This window comes from Lepidochelys kempii, chromosome 6 (genome assembly GCF_965140265.1).
Source record: "Lepidochelys kempii isolate rLepKem1 chromosome 6, rLepKem1.hap2, whole genome shotgun sequence".
Lineage (NCBI taxonomy): Eukaryota > Metazoa > Chordata > Testudines > Cheloniidae > Lepidochelys > Lepidochelys kempii.
The window spans coordinates 60,508,158-60,528,611 of record NC_133261.1 but is presented as its reverse complement, the minus strand read 5'-3'; the positions used below and the strand labels follow the sequence as shown (position 1 = coordinate 60,528,611).

General features: G+C 48.2%; 1 protein-coding gene across 9 annotated transcripts in view; it reads right to left on the bottom strand.

Moving 5' to 3' along the window:
• Positions 1–20,454, bottom strand: part of DGKZ (diacylglycerol kinase zeta) — an 89,245-nt gene that overhangs the window by 47,560 nt on the left and 21,231 nt on the right. Inside the window, exon 2 of one of the 9 annotated variants that reach the window (XM_073348180.1) lies at positions 19,748–19,846. The exons of the other annotated variants lie outside the window; for them this stretch is intronic. Coding sequence (XP_073204281.1) covers positions 19,748–19,846 — 99 coding nt within the window. The remainder of the gene's footprint in view (positions 1–19,747; positions 19,847–20,454) is intronic. 9 annotated transcript variants of the gene reach the window in all.

Here is a 20,454-nt window from a genome sequence, read left to right as displayed (position 1 = left end):
GCTGACTGCTTCGCCTCCTCAACTGATGTTTCCAGGATAACTGCATCTCAAAAATCTCATGCAGGGCAAAGGTCGTAGCTATTTCAAAACCAGGAAAAACACTGGAAGATCCCAAGAGCTACCAACCCATCTCTTTCCTCTGTGTCACATACTCTTTCAGTAAGCTTGTGACTCTGATGTGCACCAACGAAGTTACTGAAGTACAACTGCCCTTTGTTCAAGCTGTCTTTAGACGAGGCCAGTGTCCACAAGAGCAAGTCCACAAGAGCGTAACACAATATATCGATGATGTCTTCAAAAAGGGTATAAACAGAGATGGAAAGTGCCTGGAGAATCAGTCACTCCATCTCCTGGAGCCCAGGCATGATTGGCCCCTCCTGCACATTTTCCAGGGCTTTGCACATCTCTCTTTCCAGAAGTGCTTCCTGAGATTTAGCCTCAGTTTCCTGGTCTCCCCAATTATCCCTAGTTACATCCCTGCACATCACACGGAATGATCCCTTTACACCTTTCTCTGATTGCAGACTGCTACTTTGCTCACCCTTTAGATGTCCCTCTAGCACTGCTTGTTTGAGCTCCTCCACTTTCTCCATCTGTTCCTGGTACTGAGCTGCCCAGAACCGAATGAGATCCCAAAGTGGCATTCTACCCTACATACCCTGCCAGTCCTGGCACACCATCTTCCACCACCAAGTCTGCTGGGAGGGCAGCGCTCCAGAGGCTTAGACCAGCAGCATTCAGAATATGCTCTTGCCCTTGGGCAGTGGGTGGGTTCCTGTAGCCTCCTCCCTGCATTGTTAGTGATTTGGCAAGAATTTGTTTCAAACAGAGGGGAGGGGCAGACAGGAGGCCACAAGAACTTCCCCATCCCTGACTGCACAAAGCCAAGAGCATGGCATGAATGTTTTGAATAGCTACAGCAATAGTAAATCAGCAGTCTGCTAGAAGGGTAACAGGATGCCAAGGCTGGCAGGGTGTGTAAAAGGCCCTTTCTGGTTTGCTAGATGGGGTTTTTCCTCTGTCAAGATCTGCCAGCCTCCTCAGCTCAGGAAAACACAGAAAGTATGAGCGCTATTAATAGCCCTCACTGCATAACAGAGACCTTCTGGGATCTGCTGTGTCCTTGCAATCAGGATGCTGAGGGGACCAGGGGCACAGGCCTGGGAGCTCGTCCAGGGAGCGCATTAGGACTCCTGCTCAGTTCACATACCATAGCTTTCCTTCAGCTTTGGTTTCCATAGAAATCTCCTACTCCTCCACTCTCTAAGCACTGCAGGATTTAATTTTCCCATGTATGATGCTGCCTCATTTCCCATTTGCTGAGATCCCTACCCATCTCCCTTCCCGGCCTGGGCCATTGCAGCTCCCTCCTCCATGACTTCCCCAGCCCACACGCAGTGCTGCACAATTGGCCAGGCGCACTGGGGGAAGATTTCTTTTCCTTTCAAGTACTAGGCACTGGCCATTACCAGAGACTGGACACCAGATTAGATGAGACAACCGTCTGATGTGGTGCAGGAAAGCTGGTGTGCTTGTGACCCTGTGGTCTTACAGGTGGGAGGGTGTGCTTTCTGTGGTTTCAGGGAGACACCAAGCTTTCTGTGGTTTATTGCTAGGGAAAATCTCTGGTAAAAATAATCTGCCGCACACACAGCATCCAGTTAAACAGAGTCAGAAGCTGCCTGTGGGGGAACTTCAGCCAGAATAAGGGCCCTAGGGTAGCAGAGTCTGAAAATAATTGAGCATCAACTGACATTTCTATACACTGCTCTTGCCACCCCAGGGAACGCAAGCACTCTATTAACTTTATACTTAGGGTACAGACATCTCACACAGCACCGAAATGCACACACCTCTGGGGAAGGATGTAGCAGCAGTTTAATCACACAGAGCAACACTCCACAATGGTTTTATGACAGCAGATGAAAATCTCTGAGCTACAGGATTCTTCGACAGTTTTCACAGCAGGGACCAAAATTTAGCAGAGAGCTTGCCTCATATACACCAGCTCTCCCATCTGCTGTCACCCAGCCCCTGCTATCACTCCCATTCGCTATCAGACTGTGCATGAACAACACAACACACACAGCCCCTGCTCATGAGAGCAAGACAACAGGCCTGATATTGGGAGGTGCACGGCTCCCCTTGAAGCTCCTACTGTTCAACACCTTGATATGAGCCCTCAGCACTTTGCAGGATCAGGCCCTTAGTGAGACAACTGCCCCTCCTTATCTGCCATTTGACCCCAGCGGAAGGGCTGCTAGGACACGGAGGGCTCTGGAATACATTGGAGCTGACAGCACAGAGGTCTCAGCCCCTTCTGGGCTCCCCACCTCTACAACTGAGATGCTGAATTATTGTACAGGGAGCAGCTGCTGAGGGGGTTGGGCTCCTGGTTGTGTTTGTTTTCTATTTTAAGCTTCATTCAGTTGATGAACTGCAACAAGTGCCAATGTATGTGTGAGGAACGGGTGCAGCTGCTCACCTTCAGGCTTAGTGGCTAGTGACAGAGTGCCATGAACACATGATATACAAAAGCCCTTTGCTATCCCTCAGTCTGGCTGTGGCCCGGGCTCTCTGAGCAGTATGATCTCCCTATTTCTTGTGAAATCTAAGACAATCCTCTAGACAATCCTCGGTTCCAGTCAGTTTGACTCAGGGAACTCTGAAACCACATGAAGGGATGGGGCCCCCAGCATGCCGGTGACGTGCCTAGGAACAGACTGGCTATTCACAGTGCAGTAAGCAGCAAATGACTTCCCCACGGCCCTGAGATCTCTGCATGTGCAGCTCACAGTGCCCAGCGAAGGCCTCTCTGCGGGTGGCACCTCAGAGACACCCAGCAGTAACCACTGAGAGACCAACTCCATCACACACTAACATGACATGTCAGCCACCTTCATCAGGGGCTCCTCCCAGCTACTCTAGACCAGTGGCTCTCAACCTTTCCAGACTATTGTGCCCCTTGCAGGAGTCTGATTTGTCTTGCATATCCCCAAGTTTCACCTCACTTAAAAACAAACTTGCTTTACAAAAATCAGACATAAAATACAAAAGTCTCACAGCCACTAGTACTGAAAAATTGCAGTCTCATTTTCACTATATAATTGTAAATTAAATCAATTGGAATATAAATATTGTACTTACCCTTCAGCGTATAGTATCTAAAGCAGAATAAACAAGTCATTGTCTGTATGACATTTTAGTTTGCACTGACTTCGCTAGTGCTTGTTGCCAGTTGTAAAACTAGGCAAATATCTAGAGTTGATGCACCCCTTGGAAGACCTCTGCTTACCCCCAGGGGTACACATACCCCTGGTTGAGATCCACTGCTCTAGACCAGAATTTTCTTTTTTCCAATGTGCGCGCAGACCGGCAGCCAATGGCTCGCGGACTGGCACCAGTCCGCAGACCACCACTTTAAGTAGCACTGCTCTAGACAACATTTCACTGGACACAGGAACCATCCTCTCTTGCTAACCATGTGTAGCCAACAGTCCATAGCTGCAGACACTGGTCATTCCCTAAATGCGTAACACTAGGCACAAGATACTCAAGCTATATCTGAAAAAAAATGCACGTGCTCCAGGGTTGTGAGCTCAGTGGGGTGGGTTCATTTCCCCTTATTCACTGTCATTATATTGCACTCAATAGCCAGGGACTGCCTTTCTGTCTGGCTCTTCCTCCCCAACCCTGTCTGCCACTCCTCCTCTTTTTCCTTACTCTTTTCCATCTCTCTCTCTTTCTTCAGGTCCCCAGACCCACCCTAGTGACCTGGTTACATCTCCCTCCCCTTCTAGTTTGCTTTCTCCAGCCTGCTCCACCTAGGAAGGAAACAGCACAGAGATAATGAGATGCTCCTGAAACAGGCAATCTTGTCACTCTCACTTTAGTGCCTAGCTCCCACCAAGAATGGAACAGACGGAAGAGCAGTGGCATGCAGCATCAGTGCAGAGGCTGCTAACTCACACGCTTTACTCCATAGGGCAGGAATTTCATGGCACAGCCAGAGGACATCCCAGTCAACAGCAGCCCAGTTCAGTGAAAGGGCTATACTACAGAATTACTTCTGACTCGGAAGCCCAGAGTAGCTTACACAGGGGTAAAGAACCAGAAAAAAAAGACAACTTTGCTGACACCTCTACTATCCCAGTTCATCATGCACCTTTATATTTTTTGTGCCAGAGGGCAGCATGCAGACTCCCAGGAAAAAAGGAGCAAGCAGCCAATAACCCTTCCACCATCAAATGCAATTGGGAGAGAAAGGCATGGTCATTACAAAATTTCCCTCCAAACCCACCTAAGGGCAAGTCAGGTGGCTACCTCCTTTCCCAGCAAACATGGAACTGACTCAGCCCACTTCCATTTGATAAATTCCTGGTCATTCCATTCTTCCTTAAATATATTAAGGCTGCCTGTCTCCCCTTGCCTCACTGCCTGAAGTCATCACATTGAATAATCCCTCCTCAAGGTCTTCTCACAAAGAGCCTCTCTCAATAAAACCCCAGATCCCTCAGCTTTGGCCTGCCAAGCACCCTCACACCTTCAAGCCTCATGTTGTAATTAAGGCTACAATTTAATCATGGGTATTTTTAGTAACAGTCATGGACAGGTCACAAGCAAGAACAAAAAATCATGGCCTGTGACCAGTCCATGACTTATACCATAAATACCCCTTGATTGAAATAGCTGAAAAACACATTAGTTGGCTGGTCCTGTTGTAACCAAGGGCAGCCGCCCTAGGGTTAACATGACCAGCTAACAAACACCCTTTTCCCAGTCAAGACAAGGCCTGGAGAGAAGCTGAGCAAACACCACTCACCCCCAAACAACCATTGCCTGCCCTCTTCAGACACCCACCCCGGCACTGCCCAGACCTGCAGGCTCTCTGACAGGCTCCCTCCTGCTCTCATGCAATAAGGATCCGACTCACAGGAGTGCTGGTAAGACCTGCTCCCTAACTCCCCCAACCCCTGCTACCAACCCCCACAACCCTACACTCCCCCAAAGCACTCTGGCCATGTCTTTACTGGTAAAGAGGTGCATTTTTACATCAAGACAGCTTTTTTGATATCAAATCCCAGTGGAAGCAAGGCATGAGTAGCTTTCACCTGGATACAGCGAATGAAGTAAACTTCAGGTGTGTGTAGGGTGGTATTGGGTTTACCTCCGCTATCTACATCAAAATAAAACCACCTGTGACTTGTCTGCATTGCGATTTTACACTGAGAGGCCTAACTCCATCTAAAAAACACAATTTTTTTTTTAAACCAGTGAACAAAGTCACACATTTTTCTGGTGAGTATAAGCCAAAAAAAAAAAAAAGTGGAGACACTAAACTGAGGCAGGGAGCTGCAGGTGACAGCAAGATGGCGACAGTTGGAGTAATAAACAGCCGTCATAGCACACTGACTGCCTAGCCATCACCGAGTGTTTTGTAGACATCAAAGCAGAAGTTAGTTTTAAGGAGGAGAATACAGGGGCTTTGCGGTTCTTTAGAGGGAGCAAGTGCAATGGGGATGGGTTACTCCTGAACGTGTGATTTCTCGCCATCCACCATTACAAGCAAAATGTCTGGACGAAGCAAAGGGTGACAACTCTCCCCACTACCCTGCACAGGAACTGAACTCTTTCATGGTTCTGTCTGTAGGACAGTGGGAGAGGGAGAGTCAGAAACAAGCTGGGAATTTTACTGACCACTTCTTGCCCCTGCCATTCTGCATGGTAGTGCCTCTGAGACTTCACAGGTAGTCTTCCCCATTGCACTCCCAAAACATACCCAGCCATCCTGACCAACTTCAGCACATGCTCCTATAAAGAGTTACCAAATAAGAACATCCTAGCTCCCCTCTTCCTAGGTGGCCCACAAGCAATGCAAGCCTCAGGCTGGCACCAAAGAGCAGAGCATTTCACAATTCCCACAGCTATACACCAACCCCAGGAGACAGAGCACAGACAGCACAGGCTGCCTCAGCCTCTCAGTGCACTCCTCTCCTCATCAGCGACACTCTTTTCACCGCTCTGCCTACAGCCCAAAGTCAGCTCTCAGCCTGCTTAAAGGGATCCCATCAAACTGACTAAGGCCCTACATTTAAGTTTTGTAAAATTAAGGGTTTGCCAATCTTAAGACCAAAGAAAATATTCCTGTGCAATATTAGATTTTTTTTTTTAAACAAAGGCCAAAGATAAAAGTGTTTTGTATGGATTTAAGCAATCCCCTATTGTGTTTGCAACACCAACACTGCAGCCTTGAGCTAGCGTGGGAGATCCATAAAGCAAAAATGACTGATCCAGTTCCATTGTCCAAGCAGAATGAAGTACAAAAACTGAGCAGGCACCAGGAGTGTGGAGGGGTAGGGATGGGGGAGGGGGGAGAAGAGAAGACCATTTGGTTTCTGTTTTAATCATCTTAGGGCAGTGGTTTTCAACCTGTGGTCCATGAATCCTGGGGGTCCACAGACTATGTCTAAGATTTCCAAAGAGGTCTGCACTTGCATCTGAAATTTTTTAGGGGTCCGCAAATGAAAAAAAGGTTGAAAACCACTGTCTTAGGGGTTACTCGAGACTCAGGAAAGGAAGGACATTAGTGTTTCTTATCTATCCAAGTGCCCTCTGCAGAATTCCATGCATAAGAGCAAAGTAAAGCATGGTGGGAGTTAGACTGGCTCCCCCGGCACCTTGGGTGCACTGCGAGGCCCGAGATGCACAGCATAAGGAAGCTAAACTGGTCCTGAGCTGATGCTCTGCAGCAGACTCCAGTATCATCCCTCAGGGCCATCCTATCTTACAGTATATACAGTTCTGGGGCTCACACACTGGGGTTTCAGCAGACTCAAACCAAGGGACACACTGTTTACAAAAAGTTTGTCCAACAGCCCAGCTGTCTGATTTGCAGCTCCCTGCCTGGGTTCCAGTGTTTTCCCCCAGCCACACAGGAGCAAGGTGGAGAAATTCCTGGCAGGGGTCCATCTGAAGGGCTGTTTGTACGCTATGACAGCTGCCTAGCATGGATACAATGACACCAGGCTAAAGGACTCAGAAGAGTATAGCTTTGCCCATAACGTTACAGCTGGACAAGGTCGTGTGTAAACAAGGGTAAGTGCTTCCCAATGGGGAAGCTGGAAAGACTAGCTGAAAGCATGCAGGGAAGGCAGCAGAGTCCTAGTCACTCAGCTACAGGCTCATGGGCAGCTGAAAACACAGAGACCCACACAAAAGCCATGGGCCTCCCTGTGACATGGCGTGGGGACAGCTCCCAGCAGAACCCCAGTACAAGGGAACTGCTCACTAATGCCAGAGAGAAGGGAGCTTCTGAGAGCCCAGGAGTCATTGTCCCATCCTCACAAACTAGTAGAGGATGAATTCCCGGTGAGATTATCAGCTCTTCAGGGCAGATCTGCGCCAGGGGCTTTTCCTGCAAACAAGAGTCCCTGGCTGCACAGAATGACTTTGTTATTTCCTGAGCCCCGTTAGCGTGCTGGGTGCATTGATGGCACACAGGCAACAACAAACCAACAGGCAGGTCGTGCAGCTAGAGACTCGTATCCCCCAGGAGACCCCTCCCTTCCTCTCCAAGGTCAATTCACACTTGTGTGCAGCAGGGTGGCACTGTGACTAAAGTTGCATGCACTGGGGGCCTCTGCTCCAAGACCCTTTGTGTCAACATGCAGGAAACTGGCAGCACAACAGGGCAGCTCTGTTCCATTCCCCAGTGAAACAGTTCAGCAAGGAGTAGGCTGAAGGGCTCAGAGTTCACCCTGGGATCTGGTTATCTCCTCCTGCCCAGGGCCTGTCCTCCCTGCCTTTTAACAAGTATGGTGGGGTGAAGTACCCGCTCAGACTATACTCACTGAGCCAGAGATTTACCCCCTTCTCCAAAGCCCTCACTTCCTCCCCCAACACCACATAAACGGAAGACACAAAACTAAGGGAAAGGAGAAAGGGGAAAAGGTGGGAAAAGCCCTTGTGACCTGATCCGATGCAGCGGAGCCGAGTTCCTGTAGGTGAAGAGCCCGCGGTAGTGGCAGAGGAGGAGCAGACCCAGCCCTGCACAGATTAAGTCCTAGTTTGGAGAGCGAGGGCTCTGTTTATCCCTCCGCCTCCTCCCCACGCTGAAAACAGTGACAGCGCTTGTTAAAATAACTGACTGTACTTCCTCTTCGAGCAGCCCTGAAGGCAGGCTCTCCCAGGGGGAGGAGTGCGGGGGGAAGAGACTCTCGCTGCCTCTCAACTCTCAGACACCCCAGCGCACACACCTGAGTGCAATGAGACTTTATTGGTCTGACAAACTCAAGTGTAAGAGAACGAGCTCTCAGCTGCTCTGTGTCCGAGATGGGGACAATCTGCCTGGGACAGAACTTCATCCTATGTTCAAGGTACCCCCACCCCATTCATGACCACTGTCATTAGTGTCTATTCACGACACAATGGCAGGCTGCCGTGTATTCCAAACCTCTCCCCCAAACACTCACGGACACAGCAAAAGGTTGCAGGCAGCCCAATACCAACTCAAATAACTGTCCTCATTTCCCCAGTCACCCCTCGGCTCTCCCTCCCATGTGTCCCTGCCATTCAGCCAGGGCAAGGACATGCCCGGAGCCAGTCACTCCAGCAAACGTCACCCTTCCAACTCATTTCCTTCCCTTTGTTAACAGCTTCTCTAGATAAATAGATTTAGTGACAGTGGCTCCCACTTACAGGGACACTCCATTCTTCGGGAGGGATGCAACCCCGGCACACAGTGACGTATTGCCTTCTCTGTGTGCAATGACATTGCTGTTGCATTCAGATGTGATTTTATGGAGTAACCCCAATCCAACCCCCTGCCTGCTCCAGGCACCACCCTGGGCTGGAGGCTGGCCGAGAGCAGGGAACTAACTCCCTGTTGGACAGTCCCTGCCTGGCCTCCTTGCAGTGACACAGTGAGGGGCACACACCCTGTACGTTCCTTTCACAAACAACCCACTTCTGCAACTGCATTTGTACATGTAACAAGTTTCTTCTTGAGCCCAGGCAGTAAGACAGAGAGGTGGCTGGGGTGGTGGGGGTTTCCTGCTCACTTAGCAATTAAAAAAAAAGAAAAAAGAAAAAAAAGTAAATTTAGTACTCCTGAAAGGTGCCGAATTGACAGCCCTGGAGACTGAGGTCTCTGTTTTTCCACAGGTCAAGTACAAAATCCCTCTTCCCCACCTGAGACCCCCCCCTTTGGGGCAAGAGGTCTCCATAGCTCATTCAGTTCTTGGCCTCTCTGCTGGGTCTACCAACAAGGAGGGAGACTAGCATCCAAGCTAGGGGTGGTACATGTGCTGTGGATACCAGCCCACCAGAAACTGTATTGAGGACCATCAAATCATTTCACACAGCAGCTAAAGAACAAGTATCAGATGGGAAGAGCCTTTGGTCACTACTGACATATGCTAGACTGGAACCAGTGACCTAGAGGTGAAAGGCTGCATGTATCCTATTCACCAGGACCCCTTAGCCTGCCAGTCCCCTTGATCAGGTCCAGATAGGAACCATTGACCTAGAGGATTACAGCCCTACAGCAGAGTTCACTTGGGCCTGTCAGTCCCTCAGGATTCTCTCTTGTGACCTGTAGAAGTGTTATTGTGCTTTGCCCAAGTGTTGAATATGTCCATCCATGACACCCAGAAAGTAGTCTGGGGATGAGACTGTAGAGAATGCAGGGGCTGGAGGGTGTTATCTGCTGCTGACATTTTGAACACATCCCCTCCCAAGTTTTTTCAGGCTGCCCTCTTCCGACAGGGCCCCCTCCCAATTCTTATCTGCCCAGATGGCAGGGCTGTGACTGACACACGAGGAACAGATCCGCGGGATCTGAAGGGGCCATTGCTGCAGTCATTTTGCAGAGCAGAGCGGCACTGAAGACTCACTCTTCCCACGATACTCATAAGAAATGAGTCAATGGTTATTGTTATTTAAGACAAAACCACTGGTAATTAGAGCCTCTAGAAATGCACACAGTTGTACTGAGTCACTGCATGACCTTACTGCTGGACCTCGTCTTTTCTCCCCTTGTCTCCTTTGACGGTTTGTTCCCCTCACCTCACCACGTCACCTCTAAAATTAGACTGGGAGCGCTCTTTGCATTTGTTTGAACAGCACCCAGCACACTTTGGGGGCTGGCAAGAGACTATAGTAAATTCATAATAACCAAATGTCAAGGTTCTTTCTGCCAGAGCAGCACAGTCAAACACAGGGTTGCTGCTGATGGGTATCTAGAAAGCAGCGCACAGGAAACCATTAACCAGAGGAGAGCCAGGGCCCAAAGGCTGAGCAGCAGCTACCATTACATGCAGCTATATATCCTGACAAGATCTTTGTCGCTGCAGAGGGAACACACAGTCTTAGCAAAGCAGCAGTAGGAGATGCCAGTAGGACGAGACATTAGCAATTCTTGAACCTTGCAGTACAGAGCTGCTGTTTTTGCAGCAAATGCAGTTGGTTTCGGCCCTGTTTTTGTTTTGCTGGCTGGGAAGGAAACCAGAGTCCTGCAGACGCTCAAGGGGAGGCAGCAGTAAACATTAACTTGCTGAAGCCCATGCTCAGCTCCCTCTTCAGTAAAGCCCAGTTCGCACACAGGGGAGGAATCTGTCCTCCTCCTACTCCCTGCATAAACACAATCACTTATATCTCCCCTTCTGATACCAAAAGGCATCTGCAGAGAGCTCCTGCAGGGAAGGGCCTAGCAGAGAGCAGACACTGTGCCTCTCCAGCCCCTAAGTACCCCTTTTCCTGCCAGCTCACAGCCCCCACTCCATTCCAGGCTCTGGGCCATTTCCCAAGTACTTGTCCCTTCTAGCTATGAACAACAGCCATTAGCTCTGCATGATGTTCCAAAGGAGCCTAAAGGGCCTGCCAAGGGGTGCCTGATCTCAGGACTTGGAGGGAGTGGGGATTTCTTGGGCATCCAGGTGTCCCCCCATGCTCCCAGAGTGGTTGGGGTGCTAGCTGTAACAAGCATGGGTGTGATGCTGAAAGGTGGAGGGCAGAGATTGTAACTGGGCTGCCTAGAAAGTGGTTCCTGAGCCCATCATCATCATCCAGATTCACATAGTGGGACCGGGGGATTATTTTTCCAATTTATTTTTTTTTAAGACATAAAAAGTGATATGCAATTGGCCTCCATTACTTTCAAGTGTCAGTGAGATGCCAGATCAGGGTGGTTGGGAGCGGCAGCACAGATCTTTCTAGGTCCCCATCGTAGGCAGTAACATTCACCCTGCAGAGATCACCCAGAGGCACTTGTGTCCTACTGACACACTTTGCATCTCCGAGCCCAGCGGTTCGGACAGCCCTAGGAGAGAACAGAGGCTCCATCAATTCCTGTTTCTCAACTATGTCACAAGCAGACTTCCTGTTTTGGCCCTGCAGGAGGTGGACATGCAAGTGAAAATACCACCCCCACAAGAGCAGGTGCTCAGCTCCATGTGGATTCTGGTCACCTCCTAGAAAGCCCTTCATAATCCTGAGTTAACAAGCAATGCTCCATTTCCAAGGTACTAGGAAAAGGCAAAGCGGCCAAAGGCCCCTCCATGGACCCATCTAGTCCTCCAAAGTCCTGTCTGTCAGAAGACTGTTTAGAGGCCAGTGTGGAATAAATTGAGGGTCTCATCCAGTTCCCAGTGCGTGGATGACAATCACAGCACAGAGCCTGGGAATTGAGTGGGCTATAGAGGCTGAACTCTCCTCTCTTCCCAAATAGGCTGGTGTCCCCTCCAGTGCGGTTCAAAAGGAGAGAGAGAACTCTTGCACTGAATCAACAATACAAATCTCTTTCTGAAGCCCACATACGTGAGAGACTAACCCCCATGTGCAGTTTGGACGGGGAAACTAAAGGCCTCTGTCGCCTTCTACTGCTGTCACCAGTTTCAGTCTGATGCATTCAAGCAGAAACCACAGCTCTCAGCAATGATCCTCCAAAGGGCTGTTCCCCCTGAGCCACCACCACACAGCCCTGAGTCGAGTTTTCCAAGCAACTGAGCTTGGGCTCCATTCTGGGAAATGCACCTGTAACCACAGAGCAAGCAGCAGTTCCTGCAGGTGCCCAGTCATGTAGCAGAGTCTGTAATGAAGAGGAGAGAGAGGACTTGGAGGGCTAGAAATCAGTGGCACTTCTGAAAAATCAGGCCCAAAGTGATTTGCCCAGAGTCATACAGGAAGTCCATGGCAGAGCCAGGAAATGAAAACCAGACTTCCGGGGCCCAGGCAAGTGCTTTAACCACAAGCCCAAGCATGGCACGCTCTGGCCCATGTCCATCCTAGCTAATATAACTGTGGATCTTACTATTCACATAAGCGTCTAATCCTATTTTTAACCTTTGGTGTCACTTATAACTTTGTGGCAGTGAGTTCCACAGGTTAATCATGCATTATGTAAATAGGAATTCCTTTTAGCAGTTTAAAATTTATTGCCTTTCACAAAATGTCCACTGGATTTTGTATTATGAGAAAGGGTAAGTAAGAGCAATTTCCCTTCTCCAGACCATTCATTTTTCTGTGTACCTCTCTCATGTCCCCTCTTATTTTCCCTCTCTCTAAACTTATCATTCTCAGTCTCTCTTCATGTGAAAGTCTCTCCAGGCCACTAATCTTTTTCATGGATGGTCTGTCTGGCCTGTTTCTTTTTCTGTGCTGTCCTTTTGGAGACAAGGAGACCAAAACTCCAGAATTCCAGGCCAGGAGGTAACATTCACTTGTAGAATGCCATAATATTCTCTTCTGTCCTTTATATAGCTGGGCACTCTGATACGAGCTAGCAGTCCAGGGCTTCCTTGTCTGGCCCCATCCCCTGCCATGCTGCATCATGCAAAAAGACACTTGGGAACTGGCCAGGTTTCTGCATATTGCTTGTTGACACTGCCTTCGCCCCACAATAAGATGACTGCTAGTACCCTCAACCCCAGACTGCTGCCTTTGCTCACTTGCTTCCAGCACTGCTGGAGAAAGCACTCTGGGAGCCCCAGTATAGGAGAGCAATCCAAACACCAGGTCAGTGTCTCACAACGGCTGTGTGGATGTTTCAGGAATGGGCACTAAAGGGTTAACATACACACTAATGGGACCCAAGAACTGCTGTCAGCACAGAAGCCAGTTAGCTGGCTAACGGCTTCCTTTGGCTATATATTTGCCCCTGAGGGGGCAGGCCTGAGTGACAGGGGAACCGAGGCCAGAGTTAATGGATAAATGCTATTGATCTCACTCATTCCACTCCATACCAGAACTAAATAACCCATGTGTGCAGATTCTGCTGAGCTTCCTCTCAGAGGAGTGATTTTTAAAAGCTAAATAATCTGCCTCTCTGACTGGGCTAAGGCGTATGTGTGTCAGAACAGTCTCCAAATGTTAGGTGGGGTAAATTTCAAAGGAGGGAGATGACTTAGTTAGAAGAAACTTGGGGCAGAACTTGGAGCATGCGATGAAGTGACAATGGGTTGGTTTGGAAGGCTTAAGATTTTTGTTGGTAAATGTTTATGTCACTGTATACAAACAAACATTTCCATTGATAATAATCAAAATGCAGAGAGGCAAAGTAAGAAAAATGCTGCGTAAGAACTTAGAGTTTGATTTAAGGTGAAAATCTGGACACACACTATGGACAGTTTGTGTTTGAATGGTAATACAGCTTTAACTTTCTGAATCTCAGCATCTACCATCATTACATAATTGCTGGCTGACACCCCCCACCCATTGTCTGACCCTTCATAATTTCCTACAACTGCAAAAATTTAAATAAATAAAAATTGGGGGAAAAGGCTTAAAAATAAACATCAGTGTCATCCATCAAATGATTAAACAAAATCAAAATCAAATTTGCCAAGCCTGCTAACAGGACAACAAGCTGAGCTCTGGAAAAATGCCCCAGCAGCAAGATGGACGAGGCTGGGGAATTATCTCCTGGTGGCAGTCCCATCAATGGGGATGGTATAGCATAGCTGGACAAAGCACCAGAAAACTGCGGTTGCAGTAACTCTGCACTGAGCCCTGGAGAGCTTTCCTCCATCTCAAACTCCTCTAAGTGTACAGCACAGAATAACGCCCATGCCCCCTGGCGTTTAACCTGAAGCAAAGGAGGACTTGTGGCACCTCAGAGATTAACAAATTTATTTGAGCAAAAGCTTTCGTGAGCTACAGCTCACTTCATCAGTTGCGTTCAGTGGAAAATGCAATGGGGAGATTTTATATACACAGAGAACATGAAACAATGGGTGTTACCATACAGACTGTAACGAGAGTGATCACTTAAGATGAGCTAGTACCAGCAGGAGAGCCGGGGAGGGAGAACCTTTTGCAGTTGACAAGTGTGTGGTTGCTGGTATTAGCTTCAGGTTGGGGGGCTGTCTGTAAGCAAGGACTGGCCTGTCTCCCAAGATCAGTGAAAGTGATGGGTTGTCCTTCAGGATAGGTTGAAGATCCTTGATGATGCGTTGGAGAGGTTTTAGTTGGGGGCTGAAGGTGACAGCTAGTGGCGTTCTGTTATTTTCTTTGTTGGGCCTGTCCTGTAGTAGGTAACTTCTGGCTCTGTAAATCTGTTTCTTCACTTCAGCAGGTGGGTACTGTAGTTGTAAGAACACTTGATAGAGATCTTCATTCTACAAGCCATTACCCTCTGATCCCACTGAGGGTTACCAAAAGAAACTACACCATCTGCTAAAGAAACTCCCTTAAAAAGCACAAGAACAAATCCGCACAGACACAACCCTAGAACCCCGAGCAGGGGTATTCTATCTGCTACGCAAGATCCATAAACCTGGGAATCCTGGATGGCCCATCATCTCAGGCATTGGCACCCTGACAGCAGGATTGTCTGGCTATGTAGACTCCCACCTCAGGCCCTATGCTACCAGCACTCCTAGCTATCTTCGAGACACCACGGACCTCCTGAGGAAACTACAATCCATCGGTGATCCTCCTGAAAACACCATCCTCGCCACTATGGATGTAGAAGCCCTCTACACCAACATTCCACACAAAGATGGACTACAAGCCATCAGGAACAGTATCTCTGACAATGTCACGGCAAACCTTGTGGCTGAACTTTGTGACTTTGTCCTCATCCGTAATTATTTCACATTTGGAGACAATGTATACCTTCAAATCAGCGGCACTGCTATGGGTACCCGCATGGCCCCACAGTATGCCAACGTTTTTATAGCTGACTTAGAACAATGCTTCCTCGGCTCTCGTCCCCTAATGCCCCTAACTCTACTTGCGCTACACTGATGACATCTTCATCATCTGGACCCATGGAAAAGAAGCCCTTGACGAATTCCACCATGATTTCAACAATTTCCATCCCATCATCAACCTCAGCCTGGACCAGTCCACAAAAGAGATCCACTTCCTGGACACTACAGTGCTAATAAGCGATGGTCACAAACACCACCCTATACCGGAAACCTACTGACCGCTATACTTACCTACATGCCTCCAGCTTTCATCCAGACAAGACCACACCGCACGATCCATTGTCTACAGCCAAGCTCTACAATACAACCACATTTGCACCAACCTCTCGACAAACACCTACAAGGTCTCTATCAAGTGTTCTTACAACTACAATACCCACCTGCTGAAGAGAAGAAACAGATTGACAGAGCCAGGAGAGTACCCAGAAGACACCTAGTACAGGACAGGCCTAACAAAGAAAATAACGGAACGCCACTAGCTGTCACCTTCAGCCCCCAACTAAAACCTCTCCAACGCATCATCAAGGATCTACAACCTATCCTGAAGGACGACCCATCGCTCTCACAGATCTTGGGAGACAGGCCAGTCCTTGCTTACAGACAGCCCCCCAACCTGAAGCTAATACTCACCAGCAACCACACACCAAAAAACACTAACCCAGGAACCTATCCTTGCAACAAAGCCCGCTGCCAACTGTGTCCACATATCTATTTAGGGGACATCATCCTAGGGCCTAATCACATCAGCCACACTATCAGAGGCTCGTTCACCTGCACATCTACCAATATGATATATGTCATCATGTGCCAGCAATGCCCCTCTGCCGCATACATTGGCCAAACTGGACAGTCTCTATGTAAAAGAATAAATGGACACAAATCGGACGTCAAGAATTAGAACATTCAAAAACCAGTCAGAGAACACTTCAATCTCTCTGGTCACTCGATTACAGACCTAAAAGTGGCAATTCTTCAACAGAAAAACTTCAAAAACAGACTCCAACAAGAGACTGCTGAATTGGAATTAATTTGCAAACTGGACATCGTTACATTAGGCTTGAATAAAGACTGGGAGTGGATGTGTCATTACACAAAGTAAAACTTTTCCCCCTTGTTTATTTTTCTCCCCCTACTGTTCCTCACACGTTCTTGTCAACTGCTGGAAATGGCCCACCTTGATTATCACTACAAAAGGTGTTTTCTTTCTCTCTCCCCCCTCTGCTGGTAATAGCTCACCTTCCCTGATCATTCTCGTTATAGTCTGTATGGTAACACCCATTGTTTCATGTTCTCTGTGTATATAAAATCTCCCCACTGCATTTTCCACTGTATGCATCCGAAGAAGTGAGCTGTAGCTCACGAAAGCTTATGCTCAAATAAATGCGTTAGTCTCTAAGGTGCCACAAGTACTCCTTTTCTTTTTGCGGATACAGACTAACACGGCTGCTACTCTGAAACCTGAAGCACTTCACTTCCTGCCAAACCTCTTCATTCTGCCTCACACAGATTTGGGGCTCGCTCCCTTTGTCTCCCATGGTGCTACACAAAGATGCAGCGTCTCAGCCACACTGCCTCCACCCAAAAGACTTCCAAGAAGCCCCAGACTGAGCAGCGAACTGCTTACATCTCTACCTGGTTAAGCCTTTGGTATCTAACAAAGGAGGGACACTGGACTGGGGATCACAAAGGGACTTGGCCCGGAAGGCACTGCTCACCACGAACCTGCCACCCACCACACAAGGCACTGAGGGAAACATGGAAACACGGGGGTCATTGTGCAGATGTTGGATCATATTAAAGAAGTTCTGTATTAAAATCACAAATGAGTTTGATTCCCCCTAGTTTAAATTCCAGGGTATTACTAATTAAGAGGTCTCTTGGTTTTTGGTACTGTTTCTCTCCCTCTCTGTGTGAAACTTGCAAGCTGCTAATTGTGTTATTACATTCTAAGACAGAGTCTGTTCTCAAAGCAATTCTTTGTAACAACAACTACTCTCACACAGAGAGACTCAAAACAATACTCTGTAACAACAGAAACAGCACCCAGAGACTCCCCACCCTTTTGCTGTATTCATCTCGCTTTGTTAACAATTGTGATTAAAATAGAGACAGAGGATGGATGCTTGGTGTGGATAATAACTGAATGATCAGGGAGGTGCCAGCCTAAGGGTATGTCTACACTACAAAATTAGGTCGAATTTATAGAAGTCGGTTTTTTAGAAATCGTTTTTATATATTTGAGTGTGTGTGTCCCCACAGAAAATGCTCTAAGTGCATTAAGTGCATTAACTCGGCGGAGTGCTTCCACAGTACCGAGGCAAGCGTCGACTTCCGGAGTGTTGCACTGTGGATAGCTATCCCACAGTTCCCGCAGTCTCCGGAAATGAGATTCAAAAGTTCACGGTTCTTTTCCTGTCTACCTGGCCAGTGCATCGGAGTTGAGAGTGCTGTCCAGAGCGGTCACAATGGAACACTCTGGGATAGCTCCCAGAGGCCAATACTGTCGAATTGTGTCCACAGTACCCCAAATTCGACCCGGCAAGGCCGATTTAAGCACTAATCCACTTGTCAGGGGTGGAGTAAGGAAATCGATTTTAAGAGCCCTTTAAGTCGAATCAAAGGGCTTCATTGTGTGGACGGGTGCAGGTTTACATCGATTTAACGCTGCTAAATTTGACCTAAAGTCCTAGTGTAGATCAGGGGGTAAGAATCCAATGTCCATTGGCTGAAGAAGGCGTCAAGTGGAAATAACCAGAGGACCCCCCGGAGGGCAGACTGGAATCCACCCAACAGCCTCAAGGATGGGAGAACCAAACAACAAGATAACATCTAGCAGCACGGAGCCATCAGGAATGTGCCATCTGCTGATTGATTCAGCAGCAGCATGATGAAGCAATTCCCATAGAATGGTATAGGAAGAAATTCCTATAAAAATGGACTCTAGAAAGTGAGAACTTTGGGGTCTGATTCTGCAAATCAACTTCCAGGAGCATCAGATGAGTATCTGACAAGGCCCTGCTCCCTCCTCATGTCCAGGCCACCTGGCCAGTGGCTTGGCACGAGCAACTCTAAGGCTGGTAACTATGATAACAACCTTGCAGAACCTGTGTGTGTGTGCGCGCGCGCGCGCGTGCATGAATGAATGTGTGAATAAATATGAGATTGAATGGAATGTTATAGCGATAACTAACTGCTTACTATGATTCTTTCTGTATTCATAATAAATGTGGCATTTTGCCTTTTCCCCTTTAATAAGAGCCTGCTGGTTTTTATTTTATTGGTATAACACAGAGGGGATGGCACAAGCTCATTAAACGGAAACAAGGAAACAAAGATCTTCAGAGCAGGCACCACATGCTCCCGTGTGTCTCTGTAGCACGCAGCTCAGTGGGCACAATGGGAGCCTCTGAGTGCTACCATACTACAAAGAACAATTAAAGAGAATTTGGGACCAAGACCTGGGAACACCACCTCAGCTCACCCAATGGAATCTGCCCTCAGGACTCACCTCTCTAGGTCCTGCCCCACTTCAATGAAGTGAGATGGTCTGAGGTCTCACTCCTGGGGCACAACTTGTCTATCACCAGACATGACCTGACCAAAGGGGTTCCCATCCATACCCCACCATACCTGGCATGCTCAGACTCTCCTGAAGCTTGGCTTCATGCCCTGGTCCGACTCGAATGCCTTCCCTCAACCCCTTGGACAGCCTTGTTTAGATCAGTAGCTCTCAACCTTTCCAGACTACTGTACCCCTTTCAGGAGTTTGACTGGTCTTGCATACCTCCAACTTTCACCTCACTTAAAAATGACTTGCTTTCAAAATCAGACACAAAAATACAAAAGTGTCACAGCCCACTACTACTGAAATATTGCTTACTGTCTCATTTTTACCATATAATTATTAAAAAAAATCAATTGGAATATAAATATTGCACTTACATTTCAGTGTATAGTATATAGAGCAGTATAAACAAGTCATTGTGTGTATGACATTTTAGTTTGTACTGACTTTGCTAGTGCTTTTTATGTAGCCTGCTGTAAAATTAGGCAAATATCTAGATGAGTTGATATACCTATCCCCTGGAAGATCTCTGAGTACCCGGGGTTGAGAACGACTGATTTAGATCATCTACCAGTCTTAGGTCTTTATAGAGCTCCAGTTGTCAAGGTTCTTGGCACTACAGTGTCATAAGGGGAGCCACCAGCTGCTCCACTGTCCCCCACCTCTGCAGCCAGCAGAAATGCTCATGGACGGTGACATCGGAAGGTCACAAGCTTCTCGGTAGCAGAACAACCAGGGCAAGGCTGCCACGTTAGCAGATTAAAGTCCAGCTCAGAGCGCTGCCCTCTGGGACAAGGTTAGTGACACACAAGATGGGCAGGCAGCCTGGCCCTCAGCAGCCTGGTTTCATGCAGACACAAGAGGGTAACATAAGGTGAGATGCGAGTGGGAGGGAGGAGAGCTCTTGAACAGTGATGTTGCTGCAGCTGCTGAAACTACACAGCTTGGGGAAGCTAATAAAAATGCCACATACTTATACACTGCTGGCCTGTGCTTTATCCTCCTGGATCCCCAACGGCTGGGCTGGCTGCCCTGGAGGGAAGGGAGGACGCCTTTGTGGGGCAGGTGGAGTCTAGGGACACAAAGAGAGTGGTCAGCAAGCTCCACATACCCCCACCTGCCAGTACCATGACACGCACAGCCTCCCCTCCCACCACGAAGCAACCTTGCCCTGTCACCCCCATCCTCAACACCCAGCACTCTGAAGCCCCCACCTTGGTTGCACTTCCCCCAGTGTATGCACCACCATTCCTGGGAAGTTATTCTTTTTTTTTTTTTTTGGGGGGGGGGGGGGGACGAAGTTCTGTGGCTTATGTTACACAGGTCAGATTAGATGACCACAATGGTCCCTTCTGACCTTGGAATCTATGAGTCACTCCAGCAGCATGTCACTGGAGCCCATACCTGTATAGAATCATAGAATATCAGGGTTGGAAGGGGCCTCAGGAGGTCATCTAGCCCAACCCCCTGCTCAAAGCAGGACCAATCCCCAATTGGTACCTTGAGTGTAACACCACATTACTAAATTCACTTTAAATACAATAAAAAGGCCACACCATGGTGGGACGGGAAAGACCTCCGTTTCCATTTTACAGCCAGCAAAGACCAAACACAGCACTCAGGCCACTACTGCCATCAGCTGGGACTATCCTGATAAGTGGGCAGCAGAGCCGCTTTGTG